At 35.6% G+C, this 25842-nt stretch overlaps 2 protein-coding genes across 2 annotated transcripts in view; both read left to right on the forward strand.

The window, feature by feature from the left end:
- The first annotated feature begins 654 nt into the window (after positions 1-654).
- Positions 655-9617, forward strand: mfsd6l (major facilitator superfamily domain containing 6-like). Its single transcript, XM_051713730.1, has 2 exons — positions 655-783; positions 4131-9617. Exon 2 carries the CDS (start codon positions 4154-4156, stop codon positions 5828-5830), a length of 1677 nt encoding a protein of 558 aa, XP_051569690.1. The 5' UTR covers positions 655-783; positions 4131-4153; the 3' UTR covers positions 5831-9617.
- A 1427-nt stretch (positions 9618-11044) lies between these two features.
- LOC127450053 (bMERB domain-containing protein 1-like) overlaps positions 11045-25842 on the forward strand; it is a 28745-nt gene continuing 13947 nt past the window's right edge. Inside the window, exon 1 of the mRNA XM_051713765.1 lies at positions 11045-11247. Coding sequence (XP_051569725.1) covers positions 11193-11247 — 55 coding nt within the window. The 5' untranslated portion in view covers positions 11045-11192. The remainder of the gene's footprint in view (positions 11248-25842) is intronic.

The raw sequence follows: 25842 nt of genomic DNA on the forward strand, positions 1-25842 counted from the left end.
TCTACATATATACATTTCACACACACACACACACACACACACACAAAAGATGTACACATTTCAATTTCAGTATAAAATTGCATCAAATTGAATTGAGTAATCTTTAACAACAATAAAATAAATAAATAAACATAATTTCATTTTTATTTATTTATTTATATATTTATTTATTTTTATTACACAATTCAGTTTGATGGAATTTTGTACTGAAATTGAAATGCGTACATTTTAAAAATAGGCTAAAATATTTTTTGAGTGTACTAATACATTTTTAAACTTGTGTATGTTAACGTTATTTAAAGCATCATGAATTTGCATGAACTAATAATGAACGATAGTTAATGTATAAATTGACATTAACCAAGATTTATACATGCTGTAAAAAAAAAAAAAAAAAAAATTAATAAATAAATTTACTGTTAGTTCATATTTAATGCAATAACTTATGTTAACGTATACAATCTTATTGTAAAGTGTTTTTATTTAATACACTCGGAGGCAATTAATTAAAGTGGGAAAAAATAAAACGCTTTCAAGATTTTTGCTGCATTTATGTAATTTAAAACTGTAGTTTGAGCCTCTCACCGACAGATAACGCTGCTCACCCGAAAACTGTCCTGATTTGAAACAGTCTTTCACTGTTTGGTATAAAGAAAGAAAACTTGGTACATTTCGCCTGGATACCGGAATATACGGTATGAACATGGAAAGTCAAAGAAAGCCTTAATCGACAGCAACTTGTCAAGCAAACCATGATGTGTTTCTGGATGCGAGATATTCCAGGTAAATAGTGAAGAATGACGTGTTAGAACAGGTGCGAGATTCCGGGTTACCTGTGTGCGTCGTGTAGCTACTTTTAGTTCTCGAAAAGTGTGTATTTTTGTCTATAAACCAATTTAAGTTCTTTAGAGTGACCTTTCAGATACTTTTAAGTAATATATCTGCTAAAACTGTCATAAAGTTAAACATACATTTGTAATTTATTGTGAAAGTACTATAAACACCGCACGCGAACTCGTTTTCGCTCTCTTATTTTTTAAAAACGCTTTAAATGTTTTGGGTTTTTATAGCTTTCATATATTGTTGCATGCTTGTATTCCGGAAATGTTCTGGTAGAATGTGCAAATATGAGTCTTAAATGCAGTTTACTGGACAACAGGAAAGATTTCTGTTCCATATGGTGTTTAGTAATCGATGAAGTTTAAATATTTATAGTAAAAAAAAGATGGATATACAATGTAGAAAGCTGACAAAATGTAAGTGTTAAATAATATTACACATTAGGGATTGAAAATATGTAATTAAAAAAAGCGACCACTTATTAAGACATCTAATTACAACAAAGTACCGGAGTATGATAATACAATGTTTATTTAAAGGGATAGTTCACCCAGAAATGAAAATTCTCTCATCAGTTACTCACCCTCATGCCGTCCCAGATGTGTTTGACTTTCTTTCTTCTGCTGAACACAAATGAAGATTTTTAGAAGAATATTTCTGCTCTGTAGGTCCTCACAATGCAAGTGAATGGGTACCAAAATGTTGGAGCTCCAAAAAGCACATGAAGGCAGCATAAAAGTAATCAATATGAGTCCAGTGGATTAATTAATGTCGTCTGAAGCAAAACGTTAGGTGTAAGAAAAAGTTGCTTGCGTGTGCTTATCCTGGATGCCTCAACCTGCTGAAAAATTAGATTAGGGACGCGGGTATCATCGCAAGTGGAAAGACTAACTTTTCACAGATTCCCTATCAATGATCCTGAGCGACTGAATCTATGGCTGCTCGCTGTTCACTGGGATATCAGAACACACACTGAGTCACTCAAAATATTGAGGGTGTGCAGTGAACTTTTTTCCCCTGCTGATTTCAGACCAGCCGAGGGATCCAACGATATTGACATGCCAACGCGCTTACGTCACGCAAGAGGCACCTTAAACTCCACTCTTGTGACCGTGTATATCACAGCTGGCCAGATGCGGACATTTTTAGTGCCAATTCTTACATACACCTAGTATTTCGCTTCAGAAGACATTAATTAATCCACTGGAGTCATATGGATTACTTTTATGATGGCAATATGTGCTTTTCGGAGCTTCAAGATTTTGGTACCCATTCACTTGCATTGTATGGACCTACAGAGCTGAAATATTCTTCTAAAAATATTCATTTGTGTTCTGCAGATGAAAGAAAGTCATACACATCTGGGATGGCATGAGAGTGAGTAAATGGCTAAAGTAAATAATATGCATTTAGAACGGCACCGGTGCATTTTACCAGAATCTGAATAAGAAGCGAATTAAACTACTGTGAACTTTCCTACAAACAGACACATACAGGACCTCCTGGAGAGATCAGAATGTCAAAATAAAAGCTTGAGGGTTTAAAAGTTAAAGGTGCACGATTGAGATATATTACTATATATTACTATTAAAATATATTATTATTATTATTATTATCATTTGTTTACAAATTATAATAATATTTAAGTTGAATGAGTTACAAAAAATAACTGTGAATGAAAAGTGAGCTGATATTTTACAACTAAATAAAGAGATCTGAATCCTTTAAAATCCAGATACAAGTGGAGAAAATTTTGCAAAAAAAAAAAAAATTTGGCTTCTTTTCTACTGATGACTTATACTGGAATTACTGTTAATTTTGTGCTACATTATCCAGTATACTAGTTAATAATAAAGTTTTTCTTAATAAGCTATACATTTATATTGAAATAATGTGTAGTTAGAGGTTTGTGTTTCTTTACATATTAAAGAGCACACCAAATTAGTTCCACACAATAATGTAAAGATATTCTAAACTGATTATGAAAAAAACAACCACACTGATATCGGATCAGGATCGGTATCAGCCGATACTGAGATTTCTGATATCGGAATTGGATCAGAAGAGAAAAAGTGGTATCGGTGCATCCCTACTAATACTATTTCTGCCATAGCGTTTGAGCTTTTTTGATTGGTTAGTTATATGAATATCAATTTCGTTCGTCGGTGGTCATTAAAAATCCCAGGACACTTCTCGAAAAGAGTAGAGGTGTAACCCTGGTGTCCTGGCCAAATTCCCCCCATTGGCCCTTATCAATCATGGCTTCCTAATAATCCCCATTCATGAATTGGCTCAATAACTCTTCTCTCTCCTCTCCACCAATAGCTGGTGTGTGGTGAGCGTACTGGTGCACTATGGCTGTATATTTGTAGTTACTAAAATACAAATATTTTAGTAAAGATAAAACGAGATATCAAAGTACCCTGGTTTTGTCATCTAGTACAATCACTGTAAAATGGTCCCTTTTGAAATGGTCCATTATTATGGCAGCAATGTAATAAAATTGTAATACATCACATTTTAATGTAGAAGCGTATACTAAATACATTTGATGTATACATGATGAGGCTTGAATGAATACTCATTTATACGGGTTTAGTATCCCAGAAAAGTTGCTTATTTAAAAGGTTTAATTTCCACCTCCACTTTTTAAACACTGACAGATAATTCCAAATGATGTCTGTCATGTTGACAGATAAAACATAAGAAAACCATTTTTACCATAGCTCCTCAAATTTAATTTTAACTATCTTTACTGTCCTTGATTTGTGCGGCTTCAATATCTCCTTGTGTGCGCTTAGGAGAGAGTGCGCAAACGGCGCAACTGAGGTGATGTGGGTGACGAAACATGCGTATCCCCATTGACAGATTTATTTGGCTGCGTTGATAAACAGTCTTGTCCTTATAGTTTCTTGATTCGTTTAATTGCTCTTCGCAAGAATTTTGGCTTGTTCCCTCATGCTTTAAAAATGTTATTTTCACTTTAGCGTAATTCCAAACATATTAAAACGCAAATACAGAGGACACAGTTTGTGGATTGATGAATTTTCCATATAACAAGCGCAACTGCAATCATGTGATTGACAAAAAGTCTCGCTCGTCCCCTGTGATTTAATTGTCATCCAAATGCATGAGTTTTATTACAGAGGAGCCATGAAAATTTATTTTTACAGATGTCACCCTGAAAAACAATAGCCGTACGAATAGGGCTTTAGACATTCAAAAGACCTGATATGTAAAGTTGCCCTTATGTTTTTTCTCATTTCTGATCTTTCTTTAAAACTACACAGTGTGCTAACTCAGGCTGACTGACATGATGAGAAAGCCAGCAATGCAGAAGAGCAAGCAGTGGAATATTAAAGGAGCCATGCACCTGGCAGGCATTTTTCACTTCCTCCATTCCTGTGGCTCTGGTTGCCTTGTTCCATTCCTCACCCTCTACTTCCGGCATCTGGGACTCACCGCCACCATGACTGGAATCATCATGGCCTCTAAGCATCTTCTTGCCCTGGTGTGGCGACCGATCTCCAGTGTCCTCGCCAGGCAATATGACAAACGGCGGACAGTCATAGTGGGCTCGTTGCTCAGCTCTGCATTGGTGGTTCTGTTGCTTTTGCTCTTCCCCTCTGCTGGAATCAAAGCTGAAAGTGGCCGATGCAATGCTAGTCAGCCCAGTGCTGACCCTACGGATGGAAGTGACTTCACCACTCTAGAAAGCATGAACATACCATCACAGTCCAATGCTAACGTCTATTCGGTAAAGCATACAACTATCATCACAGAACAACCAGATGAATTGAGCTCCACATATACACCCACACTTGTAAACTCCAGCTCCAGTTGGTCAATAAGAGCGATTAGATCTTTAAGGAACCTTGAGGAGCAACAAGAAGAAGCTCCACACACTGAGTTTCTTGGGAGCCTCAAAGTGATGGATGCACAGCATCAGATGTTCTTTCTAGTTCTCTTTGTGATTGTATTGTGGGAATTCATGGCCGCTCCATTAGAGTGGACGGCGGATGATGGACTATATGAATACTTAGATTATGTAGATGCTACAGGCCGCCATAAAGGTGTTAAAGTTTGGAAACAACTTGGGGCGGCTGTTGGTACTGGCGTGGTTGGTATTCTTGTAACCAACCTGTATTGTCGTACCGGCACTGTGACTGAGTTGTATTCATACACTGCCCTCATGATTCTAACTGCACCTACAGCCACCCTATTCCCACTTTACCTCCGCAAGCGTGAGCGCCCCACTAGTGGCGGCTTTAAAGCACTACAACTGGTACACGGTAACTCGCAAGCACTACTTTGTGCCATCACTGTTGTCCTGACCGGCATGGCGACCTCAGCTGTGTCTGACTTCCTGCTGTGGCAAATGCAGGACCACAATGCCATGGAAATCCACATGGGCATCTCATTAGCCTTGGCGTACTTAAGTCAAGCTGGCTTTGCCCCACTCGCAGGACGTCTCGCTCGATTTCTGAAGTACCATGGGTGGTTACTGGTGCTTGCTGTCATCAGTTTATCCCTGCAATGCCTTTATTATTCTTTTCTATGGGGCCCATGGGCTGTAGTACCCGCTCAAATGCTCGCTGGCTTCAGCACTGGCGCCCTTTGGTGGTCGGTAACTTCGCAATGTGAGGATATTGCCACTCCTGGGACAGAAGAGACTCTGATAAGGCTGTTTGAAGCCCTATCTCTGGAGCTGGGAGCTGGGTTGGGCAGTCTGATGGTGGGATTTGTGGTGCAGAAGTTTGGCCTCAAGATTCTTTTCCAAGGCATATCAGTTATTCTTGCGTTGTGGAGTATCACTTTGGCTGTACTCAAGTGGAAGATTCCAAGGCAGCGCAGGATAAACTATTCTCGCCTGCTGGCCGCCGACACCAGCGAAGTAAGCGAGTCCGAATCAGACCAGGAGAACGACTGGCTGGAGACAGCTATGGAAGATGCCAAACGGAGTAATAAGTGGAAAATGGACAAGTTTTAATCAACATAAGGAAATTAAACAATGGATTTGTTTCCCTTAGGAATTTGTTGAAGAATACAGAGGGTAGATTAAAATGGAGATGAAGACGCCACAGTGTTTTAGTTCTTCAAACTGCATGTTATGTTCTTAGTCTTACTCATCATATTATCTATCATAGAGGGAATGCAACTTCTCACAATAGCATCACAGTCAGAACTGTTTTGATTACTTTAACTCTGTTAATAAATTACCCTTGACCAAAGAGGGAGTTTCATGATCCTGGGATCTGTCAAGCTGGAAGAATCGATAACCTGGAATCATTTATTCATCCGCATGTCATTGCAGATCTGTATGACTTTCATTTTGAAGAATGTTACCACTGCTCTCTTTTCCATAAAATTATAGGGAATGGGGACTGGCAAGAAAGAACTGTTTTGGAATAACATGAGGATACGGAGCCACTTAGAAAACAGGAAGGGAAGTTATAATCACAGTAGTGCCGTATTTCTCACAAAAAGTTTTGCGTTCCGGCACAATTATTTTGTGTTCCCTCGCAATAACATTTGCGTTCCCTTTCAATAAGCTTTGCATTCGTTTTGCATTCCCTCGGCTCGCAGTAGGTTTTGCGTTACCTTGCTATTAATTTTTATTATTAGGTTTATTATCAAGGTACTATACATTTTGCATTCGTATTGCATTCTCTGGCAGTAGCGTTTCCCCCATAATTATTTTGCCTTCACAGTTTTTTGCAATTATTTAGCATTCCCTCTCAATAAGATTTGCGTTCATTTTGCATTCCCTTGCAATAGGTTTTGTATTCGCTTGTGATCATTTTACATTCCCTTGCAATATGTTTTGCCTTCCCTTGCAGTAAATGTTGCATTCTTTTGCAGTTATTTTGCGTTCCCTTGCAATAAGATTTGCGTTCCCTTGCAATAAGATTTGCGTTCCCTCGCAATAGGTTTTGCATTCCCTTGCAATTATTTTGTGTTCCCTTGCAATAAGATTTGCATTCTTTTGCAGTTATATTGCATTCCCACTCAATAAGTTTTTAATTCCCTCCCAATAACTTTTGCATTCCCTCCTAATAAGTTTTGCGTTCTCCCACAATTATTTTGCGTTCCCTCTCAATAAGTTTTGTGTTCCCTCGCAGTAGGTTTTGCTTTCCTTTGCAATAGCTTAATCCATTCCTTGTGAGAATTAAACGGATTTACTACAGTAACTTTAGTTCAACCATGGTAGTTGCAGGAAAACCATTGTAACCACAATATTTACCATGGCTTTACTTAAGCAACCAGATTTAAACCATGATATTTGTGGAAAAACCATATTAATCTTAAAGGAAAATCAAAAGTATCATCAAATAAATTATGATCATTCTGCCAAATAAAACAAGGTTAGTTTTACTATAGTAACACAATGGTTCATTTGTGATTGCTGTAGTTTTACTATAGTGCAACCATGGTTAATTTTAAAAGGGCATGTATTTTAGATGGAAACCACAGGTTTAAAAACCATGGTACTTTAACCATGGTATTTGCTGTAGTTGAACATCAATAACCATGTTTATTTTGTTGTTTTTCATGTGTTTTTTATTTATTTATTTATTTATTGGACATACTAAAATTGTGATGATAACCAAATTTTACTAACCATGGTTAATTTGTGGTAAAACAAAACATGGACAAGTAACCATAGTAATTATAGTGCAACCATGGTTTATTTTTGTAAGTGCATAGTGCAATAATTCTATTGCAAAGGAACCCAAAATGAAATAAAATAAAATTCCCTCCCTGTCTTCAAGGGGCTCTTTATGAGGGTGAGTTAATGATGAAAAAATGTTCTTTCTTTTTTTTTTTTTTTTTTTTTTTTTTTTTTTTGTGAACTTTTCTTAAAGCATTATACTTAAAAATCTAAAATATGTACATCGTCTTTTGTGAAGTGTTGTATTACAGGGCAGCTCTCTTGTAAACGTTTGGACTATGAGTAGAGATAAGCTCATCTGGTTTGTTTGCTTACAGTGAGCATTTCCTCATAGCCAAAATGCTTTGAGTGCTTTGCGTTCCTAATACTCCCACACTCTTGAGTGTTCAGCCACGCCTCCATGATTTTTCCACTCATTCTTATGTTAAGAAACTAAGCTTCAGTTACCTCTATAACCAGAGTTTTATTTTTATTTTTAATACTGAACATGAAAGCACTCTAGTTTTGCACTATTAAGATATCAATATAAAAGGGGTCTTTTACTGAAGCAGCAGATAATCGTCTTATATTGTTGCCATTAGGATCTTTACATACTGAACCCAATTTCAAGGGAATGTAAACAATATGCTTGCCTTGTATAAGAAGTTTGCTAAACCTGTATTTAAAAAATGTAACATTTACTGTACGGCTAGTCTTAAGTGAATTAAATTCTAGACTGCAGTCTGTGTATTTGTGACTGACCTTTTTTTTTTTACCAAAAACAGACAAAAGGAATGTTTCATTAGATGTCATCACAAATGCATTGAATGAGTAACTATTTTTACGTTTGATATGTTAAAATCAAGAATGTATATTAAATGCTTGTTTTTACAGTTGAAGTCAGAAGTTTACATACACCTTAGCCAAATACATTTAAACTCAGTTTTTCACAATTCCTGACATTTAATTGTATAAAACATTCCCTGTCTTAGGTCAGTTAGGATCGCTACTTTATTTTAAGAATGTGAAATGTCAGAATAATTGTAGAGAGAATTATTTATTTCAGCTTTTATTTCTTTCGTCACTTTCCCAGTGGGTCAGAAGTTTACATACACTTTGTTAGTATTTGGTAGCATTGTCTTTAAATTGTTTAACTTGGGTCAAACGTTTTGGGTAGCCTTCCACAAGCTTCTCACAATAAGTTGCTGGAATTTTGGCCCATTCCTCCAGACAGAACTGGTGTAACTGAGTCATGTTTGTAGGTCTACTTGCTCGCACACTCTTTTTCAGTTCTGCCCACAAATTTTCTATCGGATTGAGGTCAGGGCTTTGCGATGGCCACTCCAATACCTTGTCTTTGTTGTCCTGCTTGGGGTCATTGTCCATTTGGAAGACCCATTTGCGACCGAGCTTTAACTTCCTGGCTGTTGTCTTGAGATGTTGCTTCAATATATCCACATAATGTTCCTTCCTCATGATGCCATTTATTTTGTGAAGTGCACCAGTCCCTCCTGCAGCAAAGCACCCCCACAACATGATGCTGCCACCCCCATGCTTCACGGTTGGGATGGTGTTCTTCGGCTTGCAAGCCTCACCCTTTTTCCTCCAAACATAACGATGGTCATTATGGCCAAACAGTTCAATTTTTGTTTCATCGGACCAGAGGAAATTTCTCCAAAAAGTAAGATCTTTGTCCCCATGTGCACTTGCAAACTGTAGTCTGGCTTTTTATGGCAGTTTTGGAGCAGTGGCTTCTTCCTTGCTGAGCAGCCTTTCAGGTTATGAAGATATAGGACTCATTTTACTGTGGATATAGATACTTGTCTACCTGTTTCCTCCAGCATCTTCACAAGGTCCTTTGCTGTTGTTCTGGGATTGATTTGCACTTTTCGCACACCAAACTCTGTTCATCTCTAGGAGACAGAATGCATCTCCTTTCTGAGTGGGATGATGGCTGTGTACTGAGTACTATTGTTTGTAAAGATGAACTTGGTACCTTCAGGCATTTGGAAATTGCTCCCAAGGATGAACCAGACTTGTGGAGGTCCGCAGTATTTTTTCTGAGGTCTTGGCTGATTTCTTTTGATTTTCCCATGATGTCAAGCAAATTGCAGGTAGTTGAAGGTAGGCCTTAAAATACATCCACAGATACACCTCCAATTCAGTACACCTGAATGTCTTCATACTACTGTATGTAATGAAACCAATAAAAATAAACTGTTGAATTGACATTATTACATAATATAGCAATGTGCAGCAACTTGTTAGTTCTGACGTCATTTCCTCTGGATGCAAATTAAATCAGTAACACAGAGTGTGTTTATAAATTGTGTTCTGACATATCCAGTACACTATAGTATGAGGTTGCTTTTAAAGCATAATCTATAATTGCAACCAGGCTGTTTAAGGCTCAATGATAAATGTTTTAAAAGCATGTTCCTCTCTCATGCTCAGACAGTAACTCGACCCACACATATTCAAGCATTTTCTGTAGGCCTCATTCACATTGAAGTGAACTGCATTTTTACATTTTATATCCTGTCCATTCATTGGACTAATCCATATGTTTTACAATTCAGATTAATTTGAGCAAATGCCAATGTGACCACAGAGGTATTTTTGAAGTTTGGAACTCAGTTTCTAAGCATTTGTGGCTGAAGCTAGAATCATATTTTATTTTAAATAACATAATGGCATCACACAATGATTTTCATAATTATAAACCTGAAACATGAACATAGTAAACATGACTTTTTTTTTCAAGTTTGACTTTCAGCAGTGTGTCAGAACAACAAAATTTTCGAACCTTTTAATTTGAATTAAATTTGAATTCATTTAAATAACCATTTGCTTAAAGTGACATATTGCTCATTAAATAATGCTAACTGCAACTGCAACAGCAACATAATGCTCATTTTCATTTTAAATTGTACAAAATAATAAGTAAATTAAGTTAAATATTATCCCTGGTAATCGTCAGAGGGTTTTGTTGAAATGGTTTTTAATTATTATTAAATGGGGCATTTTAGAACTAATAGATTTTTTAATAAACCTTTGATAAAAAAAGGTCGAGACATTTAAGGTAATGCACATTTATCACACAAAGCCTAATCTGCATATTTGCAAATAAACAGCACAGATATACTGTAGCCTACATGCAATAACACAGAGTTCATAAAATTGTGCATGCAATTACTGGCTTATTAGAATTCCCAGTTGTAGCTCCCAACTAGCATCACAAATTCGGGCACAAAAGAAACATTTTGACAATGGTTAAGGCATTCACCAACCCCAATTTCAACCCACATTTATTAAAACGATCTAATTTGCATAATTCCAAATCTTATACTGGCAAAGTAACAACACAAACAAGGTTTTTTTTTTATTTTATTTTTTTATGAAAGGCAAGTACATTTTAAGCTTAATGTCACTTTTTTCGTTACTCACAGGGTGGCGTGCTTTCTTTCAGGTAAGTTAAGAATGTGTGTTCAGCATCACTAGAATCATTCATGCACTCATTCGCGCGCGCACATCAGCAGCATCAGGTGCATTCACGCGCATCACGCTGTGCATCGTTGCCTGCAGAAATGGAGTTTATAACCGATTGCATCAGTCAAACTACGCTTTGATTCTCCGTAAGAGCAAATCAGCAACGTTTTGGTCCAGTTTAAACTTCTTGTGTGTTGTGGAGCTCAGAAGGATGGAGAAAGGGCGAAGCACTCCGAAACAGTACGGATCTCTGCAGCAAACGGAAGGTGAGAATATTGTAATAAACATACTAGTTAACAGTGAATGGAGAGGAAATATACACTCTCTACTTATGCGTATATAAAGAAATTAGTGTTTTCAATTTTGAATAATACATGAAAGAAGTTTTTGCATGGAGGAAATTCTCTTTTAACATTGTCACTTAAAAAGAAAGAAGGCAGGGTACTGTTAATAAAATCCCATCGGCCCTTATTTATCAATAAATACTTGTTTGTGATGCCAGTTTAGCAGTAACTTGTCACTATCCCCTAAAATATGTTCACTCAAGAAACTGTTTAGCCTATTTTTCAGTTTCCCTTAACCTTACAAAATTCCATCAAATTGGATTGTGTAAAGTTTAACAAAATTAAATAAGCTTAAAATGTGTATGTTTTTATTTTGTTATTTATTTTATTGACGATTACCCAATTCAATTTGATGGGATTTCTGAAATTATTTTATTGAGTGTTTCTCACTACAGATTTAAAGGGACAGTGCACCCAAAAATGATGAAAATTTTGATTAATAATCTTTTTAACACTAGATGAGTGTGTTAACCTAAACCCAAGAAAGCGGTGCAGTAATAATGCACATTTCAAGGAATGTAAATAGGCAATTGCCTCCCTAAACAAAAATATTTTTTTTAAACAATTTTAATAAACATGAAAGATACTTTTAGCTACTTCCACAGTATTTACTATGCATAATTAGACATACCCTTATTAGTGTATTAATTTAAAAACTACAGCTCTCTGGCATGTCATGTTATGTGGGCAGACTGTTCTCACAGTGAAATCAGAAACAGTGGGTTGAATTTTCATTAGCTAAAATCGGTCTGTGCTTACCGAAATGTGAAACACCGCCTCCAGTGGCCAAAGCCGAAAGTGTTATTGGGCATATGGGCACGTGTGAGTTAAATTTTTAGGGTGTAATATCCACAGAGGGGCGCCAAAAGCAAATTGTGAAGCAAGTTGTTTAAGGCTGTAATACAGTGAAGACGAATGAATATTTTATAAACTGAACCCACCAACCCAAACTCCAAAACTAAATCTAACCATCAGTGGAATAAAAATGTAACGTTAGAGGGGAAAATGCAACCTCCGAATCGCGCTCGTCACTGATTATACGAATGCAATTACTTCCTCGTTTCAATGGTTCAAATCCCGCTGCTAACGTGACATGCTTCCAGCCATGCCTGATAGGCGATGATGCCTTTCGGTGAGTCGGCATAATGTGACCGATCCTAAGGTACCAGAAATCCCGACTTCCCGTGTGATCATTAGGGGTATACAGCCTCACATTTGTTAAGGCGAGCAATGAGCATGATTTGTAACACATTTATGGAAATTAAGCAAAATACGAAGCTTTTTCACAGTGAGGTCCCTGTGTTGCTTTCAAAAGCTGGCATGGGACCTTGCAGATTTCTTTTAATGGTCTTACAAAAGAAATATATTCCTGTTTTCATCTTTATACAGCCAGCTACATTATAGGGTAAAATGAGAGAGATCAGATTGTTTTCTTTGAGTTGCCGTGACTGATCCTGACAAAAACACTTCCCAACAAACAGCCCTGGATGGACCCTGAATGTTTCCCACTGGATCAGATTTATCAATAAATACGTGTTTGTTATGATGATTCAGCCGTAAGCTGTTGATATTCCCTAAAATATGTTTTAACCCACTGCAGATTTAAAGCAATAATTCACCCAAAAATAAAAATTCTGTCATTATTTACACAGTCTCATATATTTCCAAACCTGTATGAATGTTTTTGTCTTCCGTGGAACACAAAAGGAGATGTTAGGCAGAATGTTTGTCTCAGTCACCATTCACTTCCACTGCATCTCTTTTCCATACAATCAAAGTAAATAAGCTAACAAGCCTAACATATCATTCGTGTTCCACAAAGGAAAGAAAGTCTATGGGTTTGGAACAACATGTTGTGAGTAAATGATTATAGAATTGTATTTTTTTGTGAACTATCCCTTTAAAGGACACAACAGACTCAAACAGTACTTTATAGAGTGACAGACTGATTAGTAAAGCAGAATTTTACACAGGTAAAATGATACATTTGCACAGGGGGTGTTTAGTTTATTTAACCAAACTCAGTGAGATTTAGTGTGATTAACAGTGAGCCATCACTGTCCAATAGACCCAGAATCAATAGACTTGATATTCATGTCGGAATTGTGTGGTTTATAATGCTAATGTATAATGCTAATCTACCATGTATATGCAAGAATAATCAGAACAGTTATAGCCTGCAATGATCTGGAATACATTTCTCCATGTAACTACTATTGTCTTACTAGAATTCTTAGGTGTAGCTTCCAAGTAGCCTCACGAATTCTGGCATAAATTGACACATTGTGTAACTTGTCTCATTTGCATTTTGAGTGCGAGATCCCAGGTTCAGCCTAACAAATGCTGAAAAAAAGGTAAAACTGTCGAAGATTTCTGAAGTCTCATTTCCGTCTCGCTTCCAGAGAAACAGTATATGCTGTAATAATGAATGCTGTCAACATGAGATAAAAACAAAAATAAGGCAATAACAAATAGATGAAGAATTCAAGAAGGGTATTGGCACAACAAAGAGTTTAAAGGGGCAGTTCACTCAAAAAGGCAAAAAAATAATAATAAATAAAAATCATCATTTACTCACCTTCATGTTGTTCCACAAAAAAAAAAAAATAAATAAACAGGAAGTTAAGAACAACATTGAGGTGTGTAAATGATGACATAATTGTCATTTTTGGGTGAAATATTCCTTTAAAATGTATAAAATTTTCTGTTATGTTGAAGTTTTGGGGGTTACCATCATGGTGAAGAGAGGAGCTTGAGATTAGTTTGAGGACAGGTACTTACTGAGAATGTTTTATATTGTATTACTCATTGACCAACTGTTATGCTAATCACTGCATAGCGTTCCATTAGCATGCATCAGAAAGAGATTAATTTGAGTTCATTTTACATGTCTAGTTTTGTTAGGTTTACCCAGTTCATTTAGGTTCCATATACCTGAAGTATTTAATGTAATTTATTTTGAAGTTTTAATGTAAAAAAAATTAAATTTTAACACATGGAACCAATGTCCAGGATTGAATCAAATTCAACATTTATTCAGTTTCTGAATCAGCAGCCTTAGTTCATTTTTTAAAGAGTTACGTTCTTCAAAATATTTATATATTTGTTTTATTTGTTTGATTCATTTTTTAATTGAGGAAAAATCTGTTTTAACAGATAGCCTACAATATAGAAGGCTATACCAAAGTGTCGCAATGCCAACGACAATAACTGTTTTGTACTGTTAATATCCTGTCATTATAGTTTTTCATCAAGGGACATAATATGGGGAGACCTGGGTAGCTCGGCGAGTATTGACACTGACTACCACCCCTGGAGTCGCGAGTTCGAATCCAGGGCGTGTTGAGAGACTCTAGTTTCTATGGAGGGTAGAGTCACATGCGGTAACCTTCTCGTGAACGCTATAATGTGTGGTTCTCGCTCTCGGTGGGGTACGTGGTGAGTTGTGCATGGATGCTGCGGAGAATAGTGTGAAGCCTCCACATGCACTATGTCTCCGCTCCGGTAACACGCTCAACAAGCCACATGATAAGATGCTTGGATTGACGGTCTCAGACGCGGAGTCAACTGAGATTCGTCCTCCGCCACCCAGATTGAGGCGAGTCACTACGCCACCATGAGGACTTAGAGCGCATTGGGAATTGGGCATGCCAAATTGGGGAGAAAAGGGGAGACAATAAAAAAAAAAAGAGAGACACAATATGGCAAGGTGTTGAATTTGGATCATAAGATTAAAACTATCTCAAAAACATTCAGCTTATTTAACTGAAATAATTTAGTTCTGCACTTGATAATAGGCAGCAGCAAACTCTAGTGTGAATGGTTAAATTAGAGTGCAGCGCTCAAGAGATTTCATGAGCTTCTTTCATGCAGAGTAAGAGAGCAAATTGAAAACTGTCTTTGTGATTCAGCTTTTCTGCATGACATAACTGAGCATGCCAGTAAATTGAATAAGAGAAGTCAGAGGAGCTCAGACAGGTTCATAACAGATGTATGAGTCTATTAAAGGCTTTAATTTTAATCTGCGCTTACAGGAGTCTCAACTATTTGCTGTAATGTATACTTTTAGCTTCAGTTGTACACAGCTTATGCAAACAGCTGCTTTGCAAATCTCTAAAAATAAAGCACAGATCAAACTGAGCTACTAAAGACAAAGAGCAGGTAACAGACCCTGATTTCAGTTTTTACCAGTGTTAGAAATGAATGAGGGTTTTGGAAAAAAAACAACACTGATCTCACAGTGAAATCAGAAACAGTAGGTTGACTTTTCTTTAGATTAAATTGGTCTCCGCTTACCGAAATGCGAAACACTGTCCCCAGTGGCCAAAGTTGGGCAGATGAGCACGTGTGAGCTCATTTTTCAGGGTGAAATGTCCACGGAGGGGTACCAAAAGCAAGTTGTTTTCAGCTGTACAGGCTGTAATACGGTGAAGAGGAATGCATATTTTATAAACTGTACCCCCAAACCTAAACCTAACCATCAGTGGAGTAAAAATTTAATGTTAGGAAAAATGCCAGCTCCAAATTGCAGTCGTCACTGATTATACAGAAGTAGTTACTTCCTAGTTTCAACAAAGGATCTGAACCCTGGTCTCCCATGCTGCTGACACAAAACGCTTCCAGTCACACCACAGGGGAAGGTACACACGCAGAAATCAAGGCATACATGTCTGATAGGAGATTCCACTTGTCAGTGAGTCGGCATAATGTGTCCAATCCTAGGGTACTGTGACTCTTGGAAACAACATGCCGACTTCCTGTGTGATCATTTTGGGGGAAAATAATATCCCCTGTAATTTCTCTGTGGTTTATTTGTAACATCTGATATATCTGATCTATTTCATAATATTCTGTTCTAGGCCTAGGTATACAAATTATGGAATAAAAGGTGGGATCTGACTGGACAAGAAACACACACTGTATGTTTATGTGGTCCCAAATCATTTGAGTCAAAGCCTGAACTTAAAAATAAAAAATCTGTGGAGACGCCTGAAGATCACAGTTCACAGACACTTCTCATTATACCTGACAGATCCTGTCAGGATCTACAAGGAAGAGCTTGAAAAACCACCCAAATCTAGGTGTGCAAAGCTGGCAGAAGTCATTGGACCAAAACGATTTCTTTAAGTCTGACAGGAATAGTTTCTTCCTCTACAGTATGTGCAATGGCATTAACAGTTAGTGGTTCACTTTTCACTTGCCATTAATCAAATAAGGACATAAAAAACACTGTTTTACTTACATCTTTTTGGTTTTGCTAGATAACAAGGCCAGGCTGCGTGTGGCGTAACCCTTTGATATGTTTGCACAGTGGGTGGACAGGCGAGAGAAACGCATAGTTTTAAATTTTGTCAGAAGGCTGAGGGTTAGATTCAATAACCCAGAGACCATAGTGATTAAGAATAAGTTTCTCGCGCTGAAATACTGCGCGCATAAGTGGCACAACTGTTTAATTCTCAGACTACTGCCCAGATCCCATCAGAGTGTCCTGCAATCCATCGCATGATTTATTACCTGTGTTTTCCACCCCTTTTGTTTTCCCCTGGTGATGTGGATGTGTTTTGTTTCAACATCTTTCCACACTGACTGTCAGGCAATTAAAAGCCAATATCTGCTCAGCGCTGTGAGGTGAGTCATAGCTTATAGCATTTCCGAGGGCAGTGTATGAGAGAGATTGTATGTGTGTGTGTGAGAGAGAAAAGGGCATTGAAGTGTAGAGATTGAGGGATAAAGGATGTACCATATCAGAAAAAATGTGTCCTCTCCTTACAGCTTTAGGAATGTGTCAGTATCAGCAGTTGTTTTAAATACAGATAGTTGCTCCTCTAAACTGTATAAAAGGGATAGTTCACCTAAAAATGAAAGATCTGTCATCGTTTACTCACACTCATGTTGTTCCAAACCCATCTGCCTTTCAAATGGAGATGTTCGGCAGAACGTACACTTCACTATTATTGTATCATTCTTTCTTACAATGAAAGTGAATGGTGACTGAGGCTTCCTGAGAACATCCTGCCTAACATCTCCTTTTATGTTCCACAGTAGAAATAAATTCACAGTTGGAACAACACGAGTATGAGTAAATGATGACGAAATGTTTACTTTTTGAGTGAACTATCCCTTTAACATCTTAAAGCTGAAGTGTGTCATTTCTGCACCACTAGCACAACAAAATTGTGGTTTTGTTGATCCTGGAACAACATTTTAACCAACGTCCTAACCCTACACCAATCACTAAATTTAACCCTAAAATCTAACTGGTTGATCCAGGATTCAGGACCATGTCCTGGTTTTCAGAATCACCAACTCTTTTTCCGTTATTGATAAAGGATTGCCAATTCGACTCTTCTCTTCTGTTCCCTTGATGATCTAAATAATTTGATCTTTTTTTTCTTCTTTTTTGTTTTTTACAGTTGTTGAGTCATGAGCCGACCAAAATTACATTGACCTTTGGTAAGGAAATCTAATTTAGACTGAATATTTTTCAAGTAAATTTGAACTAAATCAGAGATATGCTATTCATAGGAATAATATATCATAATAACTAGATAAGAATTGAGTATTTTAACAGTAGACTCCCTTAAAGAAAATGGAATGGGTTTCCCAGAGGAAATGAACTTAAAAAAATGTCTTAAAAATAAAATTCTAAATAACAATAACTCTCTTGATGCATTTTATTCTCTTTGTTTCAAAGTTTTAGAAAAGCATGGTTAGCCTATTTGCAGTGGTACAATAATATATATATATTTTTTAATACCCACAAATAATGCAGACCCATTTACAGTGGTATATTTAAGCAATATCACATGAGCAAGAGTGCGATATGCCATATAGCACGATTGCGAGTGTGATATTGCTTATATACAACAGTAAATAAATGAAAAAATGAGGAGAAAAAAAACAGTCACAAAAACCGCATCTGTGCATGGAACTACTTTCTTATGTGATGGATTAGATTCTGCCGTTGCTGGTTCAAACCAAATGATGCGTCCAAGCCTCTTAAAAATGTCGCTTTAGAACTAGTATCACGGCTTGGGCTGTTTCTAACAAGTAATTGGAGAAGCAAGGATGGATGGATGTGTGTGTTCATGTATGTGTATGTGTGAGAGAGAGAGAGAGAGAGAGAGAGAGAGCGAGCGAGAGAGATGGAGCATGTGCAGTCACCTGTGTCTGCTGCCATTCCCAAGCAGAGATGCTGTAGTGTGTTTGTCAGTTTTCTGAAGATAATGTCATTTTTGTCAAATGCATCCTATTTTCTCTGTGGAAAAATAGCCATCCAAGCGGGGGTATTCCTATTTCATGGTAGCTGTTGCGCAAGAGTCATTCACTATAGAAACAGCGATAACACCTTACATCAAGGTTCCCTTTGTTAAGGGTTTGTAAAGGGGTTTATTAATGACTAATAACTCATCTACAAATGAGCCGGTGTGCAAGAGTCATTCACTATAGAAACCACTGCAACACATTACATCAAGGCTCCCTTTGTTAATGGTTTATAAAGGGGGTTATTAATGACTAATAACTCATCTACAAATGCATTATACGTAATATATAAGCAGTTAAAACAACATGAATAAAAAGGGTTAATTTCATACAATACCTGCCAAATCGTGGGTCAATTTTTACTCACATGTTATAAATGCTTAATAGATGTACCTATTCATACTTATTTTAATAAAAATCATGAAATGTCATAATTCACTATTATAAGGAGAACAAAAGGTGTTGTTAATATATTCATTACTCTAATGTCTTGAGACTCTTGACTATGTCACTTTGCTTGTCAAGTTGGTGACAAAAGAATGCCGCTACTCTGAATAGTAACCTATGTATCAAAGTTGAAATGTCTCAGCCAAACACCTTTCAGGTCTTCATACTCATCCACAGCAATACCTGTAACTTGGATTTCTCTCATTTATCAAAAGTATATCTAGATTATTTACTTCTCTGCATTTTATGGGTAATTTATGAATTAAGTATCAATATCTGCACCTTCTAGTACAAGTCTTAATGTAAGGTGAACTTTCAAACTTATTTAACAACCTCAAAAAAGGTATGCAAACTGAATGACCATGGCTCATTTATTGAGTAATCCATGAACCATTCACTGTATTAATGACTTACCAACATTTGTAAACTAGGAAAGTGTACCTTAATGTAAAGTGGACAACTGTGAACCGTTTTTAATGAGCTACCAACAGTAGCAACCTATAAAGTGTACCTTAAAGTAGACAATTATGAAACATTTATTAAAGCGTTTCCAACTTCAGCAGGTCATTTATTAATGAGCGCCTAATGCTTCAGTATTACATCATATATCATGTACGTAAATTAACAAACATCATGTAATAACGTCTGATGACCATTTACAGAACTTTATGTATAGTAAATAAACATTACTTTCATAAAACATATGTATTTTTTCTTACACTTTAATATATTTAATATAAAATGTACAATGTACAAAATATTTGAAGCAAGGTTGGGTGAGAGAATGAAATTATTTAATAAAGCCTGGTGGGTGGCAATTAACCCATAGTGAATTTTATGTAAAGCAAATAACGGTACAGTTGGCCTTAAACATTTATAAAATCGTCAGTTTTACACTATCACTGAGGGAAAATGAGCACATAAACATTAGATTTACTAACATACAAACTCAAACTAGCTTAAACTAGCTTAGCAACACATACCAAACACTTCTGGCATGCAGCAAAACTGCTCCAGTAGATTCACAGTCTCTTACTGTCACAGTGTGAGCACTGACATATCAAAATACAATTTCTGTAAAGTATTAAAGTACTTAACTAGTTCATGGACATTGCCTGTCTTTCGCAGAAATCCATCTTTTTCCCCCATCTCACTCCGTCCGTTCCAAGAATCTCTGCTCCGATCTCCCGGATTGCCTGGTGTCCTGCCTCCCAGCTAATCACCGCTTTGAAAATTAATAGGAAGTAGGGATGTGCCCAAAGCCGAATACCATATTCGGAAAGGCATGAATAATGACTTCAAAACGAATAACGGATTCATCCGAATAATATAAAAAATAATTGTATGACTGATTATCCAAGAGGCACAAGGATAAAGCAACATTTTAAATAAACGTACAAAATTAAAAAGAATTTATGAATCTGTGCAACCAATATTTCTAAAGTGTAAACCTTATGAATGAAAATGTGCACTGTGTGATTTCAGATCGCATGGGCGTGGTCTCGACTCCGTTTGCGGTCTCTGTTAACTGTGCACCTCTGGAGCTTATCAAGTGTAGCATTAACTAAGATACGACATCATATACACTTTCCACTTCTTGAAATGTTTTTGTTAATGTATCACACGATTCACACGTGATTCCCATGTATTCATTTATAGCCTAACCTGAGCACGATGTTAAATTCCTGACCTGAAGTGATGATTTCACATCAGAGCCCATCTATCCGTCTTTTAAAGTTGACCACATTTATATCCACATCAGCGATTAAGGTTATTTACTGGTTAAGACTTTATTCCGACAAAATGCTCCATAAAGGTTTAAGTGCTCCATAGAGTATTCATCTATTAAGAATATTCCTCCTTAAGTAAACTGAAACATGCTCCGTCTTTTCTTTCTTATTCTTTAAACTGTGCTACCTCTGGTAAGGCGCTGTATAAATGTAACTAAATAATGGTGTCTTATTGTAAAAATTCCTAATAGATTTATGTGCTTGACATTTCACATTTTGCTTGACACCTCCTGCCTCCAGAATAATGTTGTTATACATGCACAGACAAATGAAAAATTCTGTTTCAAGCAGATATTAATATCTGAAATACCAGGAGAAACCACAACATATTCCACAGTTAATGTAGCCTACAAATTCAGCTTCATCTGGTAAGAAAAATAAAGAATAAAATAATATTTTTAAAATAATAATTGTATAATAATAATAATAATTATTATTATTATTATTATTATTATTATTATTACTACTATTATTATTATTAGGCTATTATTATGAAAAGGTATATACACGGCATATTTTATTAATAGAAACTATAAATGTAAGAGTAACATTTAAAAATGGGCGTTTCATTTCGTTTTGACGCACTTCCTGTTTAAGAACCGCCCACATCCTGTTCTATCCGAAAACAGAGACAGATACAGATAATTTTGTCACATGAACAGATACAGATAATAGCTTCATACCCCTAATAGGAAGTATAACCAATCAGCTCCACGTTTTAAATGATGTGCAACTTAAACAAAATAAAATATCATAATCCATATACATTTAACAATATACATTTTATAAAAATAGTATTTGAAAAACGCTTATATATATGTTCAGATGGTTTAAATCAAACTGCTTGGAGTTAATTGGCTACATTGGCTACTAGCAATCTTGCTTGCAAAAATTGTACGAGAAACACGACTGGTTACTGGAGGGTCTCGTGACTTTTCAAAGCTTTTGATTGGCTTGGTATTTTAGAGCTGCAGTTTGAAGCATGAAAAAAGTCGGGAAAGACACGGAGTGTGCATGAACAAACTTGGTGAAATGTAATATTTGCAGAATGTTTATTTTAGTATGGCAGTGCTCAGATTGTGAAAAGTTTGAAAATACAATTATGTGTGCAAACAGAACTGCTGCACTGGAAAGAGCAATGCTAATAGAGAGCAGGTAATTCATGGAAACAACTTGGGGTGTTTTATTTATTTATTTACCCCTAATTTATCCTATAAAAGCTGAAAAATGGTGTTATTCATTTATTATTTAATATATTTTTGCTCATATCAGTTTATTATTTATAATAAATATAGGCTTGGCAAATGTAACAATAAAGCCTTAGTATGTATACATATTAATGTGTTTATTTTTATCTAATGATAGTGTATGTCTATTTTTCTATGTTAAGTGTTAATATTTATGAATGTCTGTTATACTGTTTATTTTTCAGAATGGTTTAATGTTCATCAGACTACAGTATATTACATGATATGTTCATTTATTAATTGAATAATATGTATTATAAATTATGTAATCTTAAAAAATTAAAAGTCACTCATTAATAAATGAATTGCAGGAATTGGTAACTCTTTTAATAAATGTTTCTTAATTGTCCACTTTACATTAATGGACACTTTAGGTTACTAATGTTGGAAAAGTTGGTCATTAATAAATGGTTCACAGGTGTTCACTTTACATTAAGGTACACTTTAATAGCTTACTAACATTCATAACTCATTAATAAATGGTTCACAGGTGTTAACGTTACATTAAGGTACTCTTTAATAGCTTACTAATATTCATAACTCATTAATAAATGGTTCACAGGTGTCCACATTACATTAAGGTACACTTTAATAGCTTACTAACATTCATAACTCATTAATAAATGGTTCACAGGTGTCCACTTTACATGAAAGTACACTTTAATAGCTTACTAACATTCATAATTCAATAAATGGTTCACAGTTGTCCACTTTACATTAAGGTACACTTTCATAGCTTACTAACATTCATAACTCATTAATAAATGGTTCATAGGTGTTAACTTTACATTAAGGTACTCTTTAATAGCTTACTAACATTCATAACTCATTAATAAATGGTTCACAGGTGTTCACTTTACATTAAGGTACACTTTCGTAGCTTACTAACATTCATAACTCATTAATAAATGGTTCACAGGTGTTAACTTTACATTAAGGTACACTTTCATAGCTTACTAACATTCATAACTCATTAATAAATGGTTCACTGGTGTTAACTTTACATTAAGGTACACTTTCATAGCTTACTAACATTCATAACTCATTAATAAATGGTTCATAGGTGTTAACTTTACATTAAGGTACTCTTTAATAGCTTACTAACATTCATAACTCATTAATAAATGGTTCACAGGTGTTAACTTTACATTAAGGTACACTTTCGTAGCTTACTAACATTCATAACTCATTAATAAATGGTTCACAGGTGTTAACTTTACATTAAGGTACACTTTAATAGCTTACTAACATTCATAACTCATTAATAAATGGTTCACAGGTGTCCACATTACATTAAAGTACACTTTAATAGCTTACTAACATTCATAACTCATTAATAAATGGTTCACAGGTGTCCACTTTACATTAAAGTACACTTTAATAGCTTACTAACATTCATAACTCATTAATAAATGGTTCACAGGTGTTCACTTTACATTAAGGTACACTTTCATAGCTTACTAATATTCATAACTCATTAATAAATGGTTCACATGTGTTCACTTTACATTAAGGTACTCTTTAATAGCTTACTAACATTTATAACTCATTAATAAATGGTTCACAGGTGTTCAGTTTACATTAAAGTACACATTAATAGCTTACTAACATTCATAATTCATTAATAAATGGTTCACAGGTGTTCACTTTACATTAAGGTACACTTTCATAGCTTACTAACATTCATAACTCATTAATAAATGGTTCACAGGTGTTAACTTTACATTAAGGTACACTTTAATAGCTTACATTCATAACTCATTAATAAATGGTTCACAGGTGTCCACTTTACATTAAAGTACACTTTAATAGCTTACTAACATTCATAACTCATTAATAAATGGTTCACAGGTGTTCACTTTACATTAAGGTACACTTTCATAGCTTACTAACATTCATAACTCATTAATAAATGGTTCACAGGTGTTCACTTTACATTAAGGTACACTTTCATAGCTTACTAACATTCATAATTCATTAATAAATGGTTCACAGGTGTTCACTTTACATTAAGGTACACTTTCATAGCTTACTAACATTCATAACTCATTAATAAATGGTTCACAGGTGTTAACTTTACATTAAGGTACACTTTAATTGCTTACTAACATTCATAACTCATTAATAAATGGTTCATTGGTGTTCACTTTACATTAAGGTACACTTTCATAGCTTATTAATGTTGGTAACTCAATAAATGGTTCACAGGGGTCCACTTTAAGGTAAATTTTCATAGATTGATAATTTGGATAATAAATGATTCATGGTTAACTCATAAATAAACAACATGGGTGTCCATTTTACATTAGGGTACCCATTTTGAGGTTACGAAGGTTGATAAATTAATCTTAAAGCTTTATGATGTACAATTAAAGTTTAAATATCCCATCAAATTTAAGCTTTTGTGAACAATCTTTTGATAAACAATAGAGAAACCAGAACTGTCAAACAATGCACTGGGTGGGCAGGAAGACCCGCAGAGGACTGGGTAAAACATCACTCGGAGTAGCACCAATCTTTTTACATTAAAATTACAAGGAAAATAGCATAAGTCAAGCATTACAGTAATGAATATAAGCACAACTCCTTTTAATCTCTATACTAGTCAGTTTTTGCTGAATCATGACATAAATCATGAATTTGGACATTTCATGATTTTGATTGAAATACTTATTAATGCCTTTATTAAGCATTTATAACATGTGAGTTAAAACTGGCTCACTATTTGGCAAGCATTGCATGAAATTCACCCTTTTTATTCATATTGTTATAACTGCACATAAATTATTAATAATGCATTTGTAGACGAGTTATTAGTCATTAATGAATCCCTTTATAAACCCTTTACAAAGGGAACCTTAAAGTAAAGTGTTACCGAAACCGCAATGTCCTCCGCCATTTTGAACAGTATGTCCTCTCCAATGTGGAAACTCCGGTAAGAGGTAAATGTCTTGAGTTTGTGTAATTAATCACTCTGTTGTGTCTCTCAGCTGTGATGAGCCTTAATGCAGAAGTTGTTAGTTTAAATCTGCTTTTCCCAGCTGTAGTAGTGTAGTAGTAATTCGAGAAATCATGGCTATAGACAGACAGACAGACAGACAGAGAGATAGACAGACAGATAGATAGACAGACAGACAGACAGACAGACAGATAGACAGACAGACAGACAGACAGACAGACTGGAGGCAAAATTTTATTGTCAGAGGTTCCTCTTTCAAAGCTCATGAAGACTCTGTGGAGATCTCAAATGCTTCATTTATGTCTCAGATACTTATCCTTATAAACCTTTTCCTGTATCAAAAGACACAGATGAGAAAGTTGTTGGCATAGAGTAAGATTTTAGAACTGTAAAATTAATCATGCCATAAAATTAATTTGGTTAGCATAGCTCAGATGATGTTTGAGTTCATATTGCGATCTCCTGCTCTCCAGTTGATCGCATTGCTTTGAGAAACAATTGAGATATTAAACTAATCTCATTCATGACTTCTCTTCCCATTGGAAAGCACTTGAGAAAATGAGAGACTTCTATAGTTCACAGGTTGAGTCTTCCAGGTTTTATTCTCTGTTATTTTGGTCAAAATATTTGAAAACATTCGACTTGCACTATTTATTGCATTAGTTAAAGTTGTCACTAATTTCGTTAACTGACACTAGGCAGGAGTTACAAGTTACAAGCTCTGATACTTGTTAATTGTTGTTAATTGACACTTAACAGTTGTCAATTCTGAAATTGAAAAAGATATTCAACAACATCTGTGAGGCAAATT

Source organism: Myxocyprinus asiaticus, chromosome 13, assembly GCF_019703515.2.
Source record: "Myxocyprinus asiaticus isolate MX2 ecotype Aquarium Trade chromosome 13, UBuf_Myxa_2, whole genome shotgun sequence".
In the NCBI taxonomy this organism is placed as follows: domain Eukaryota; kingdom Metazoa; phylum Chordata; class Actinopteri; order Cypriniformes; family Catostomidae; genus Myxocyprinus; species Myxocyprinus asiaticus.

Excerpts from the sequence above, each read along its gene's own strand:
- mfsd6l (XM_051713730.1), top strand. The coding sequence starts at position 4,154 with ATGATGAGAAAGCCAGCAATGCAGAAGAGCAAGCAGTGGAATATTAAA.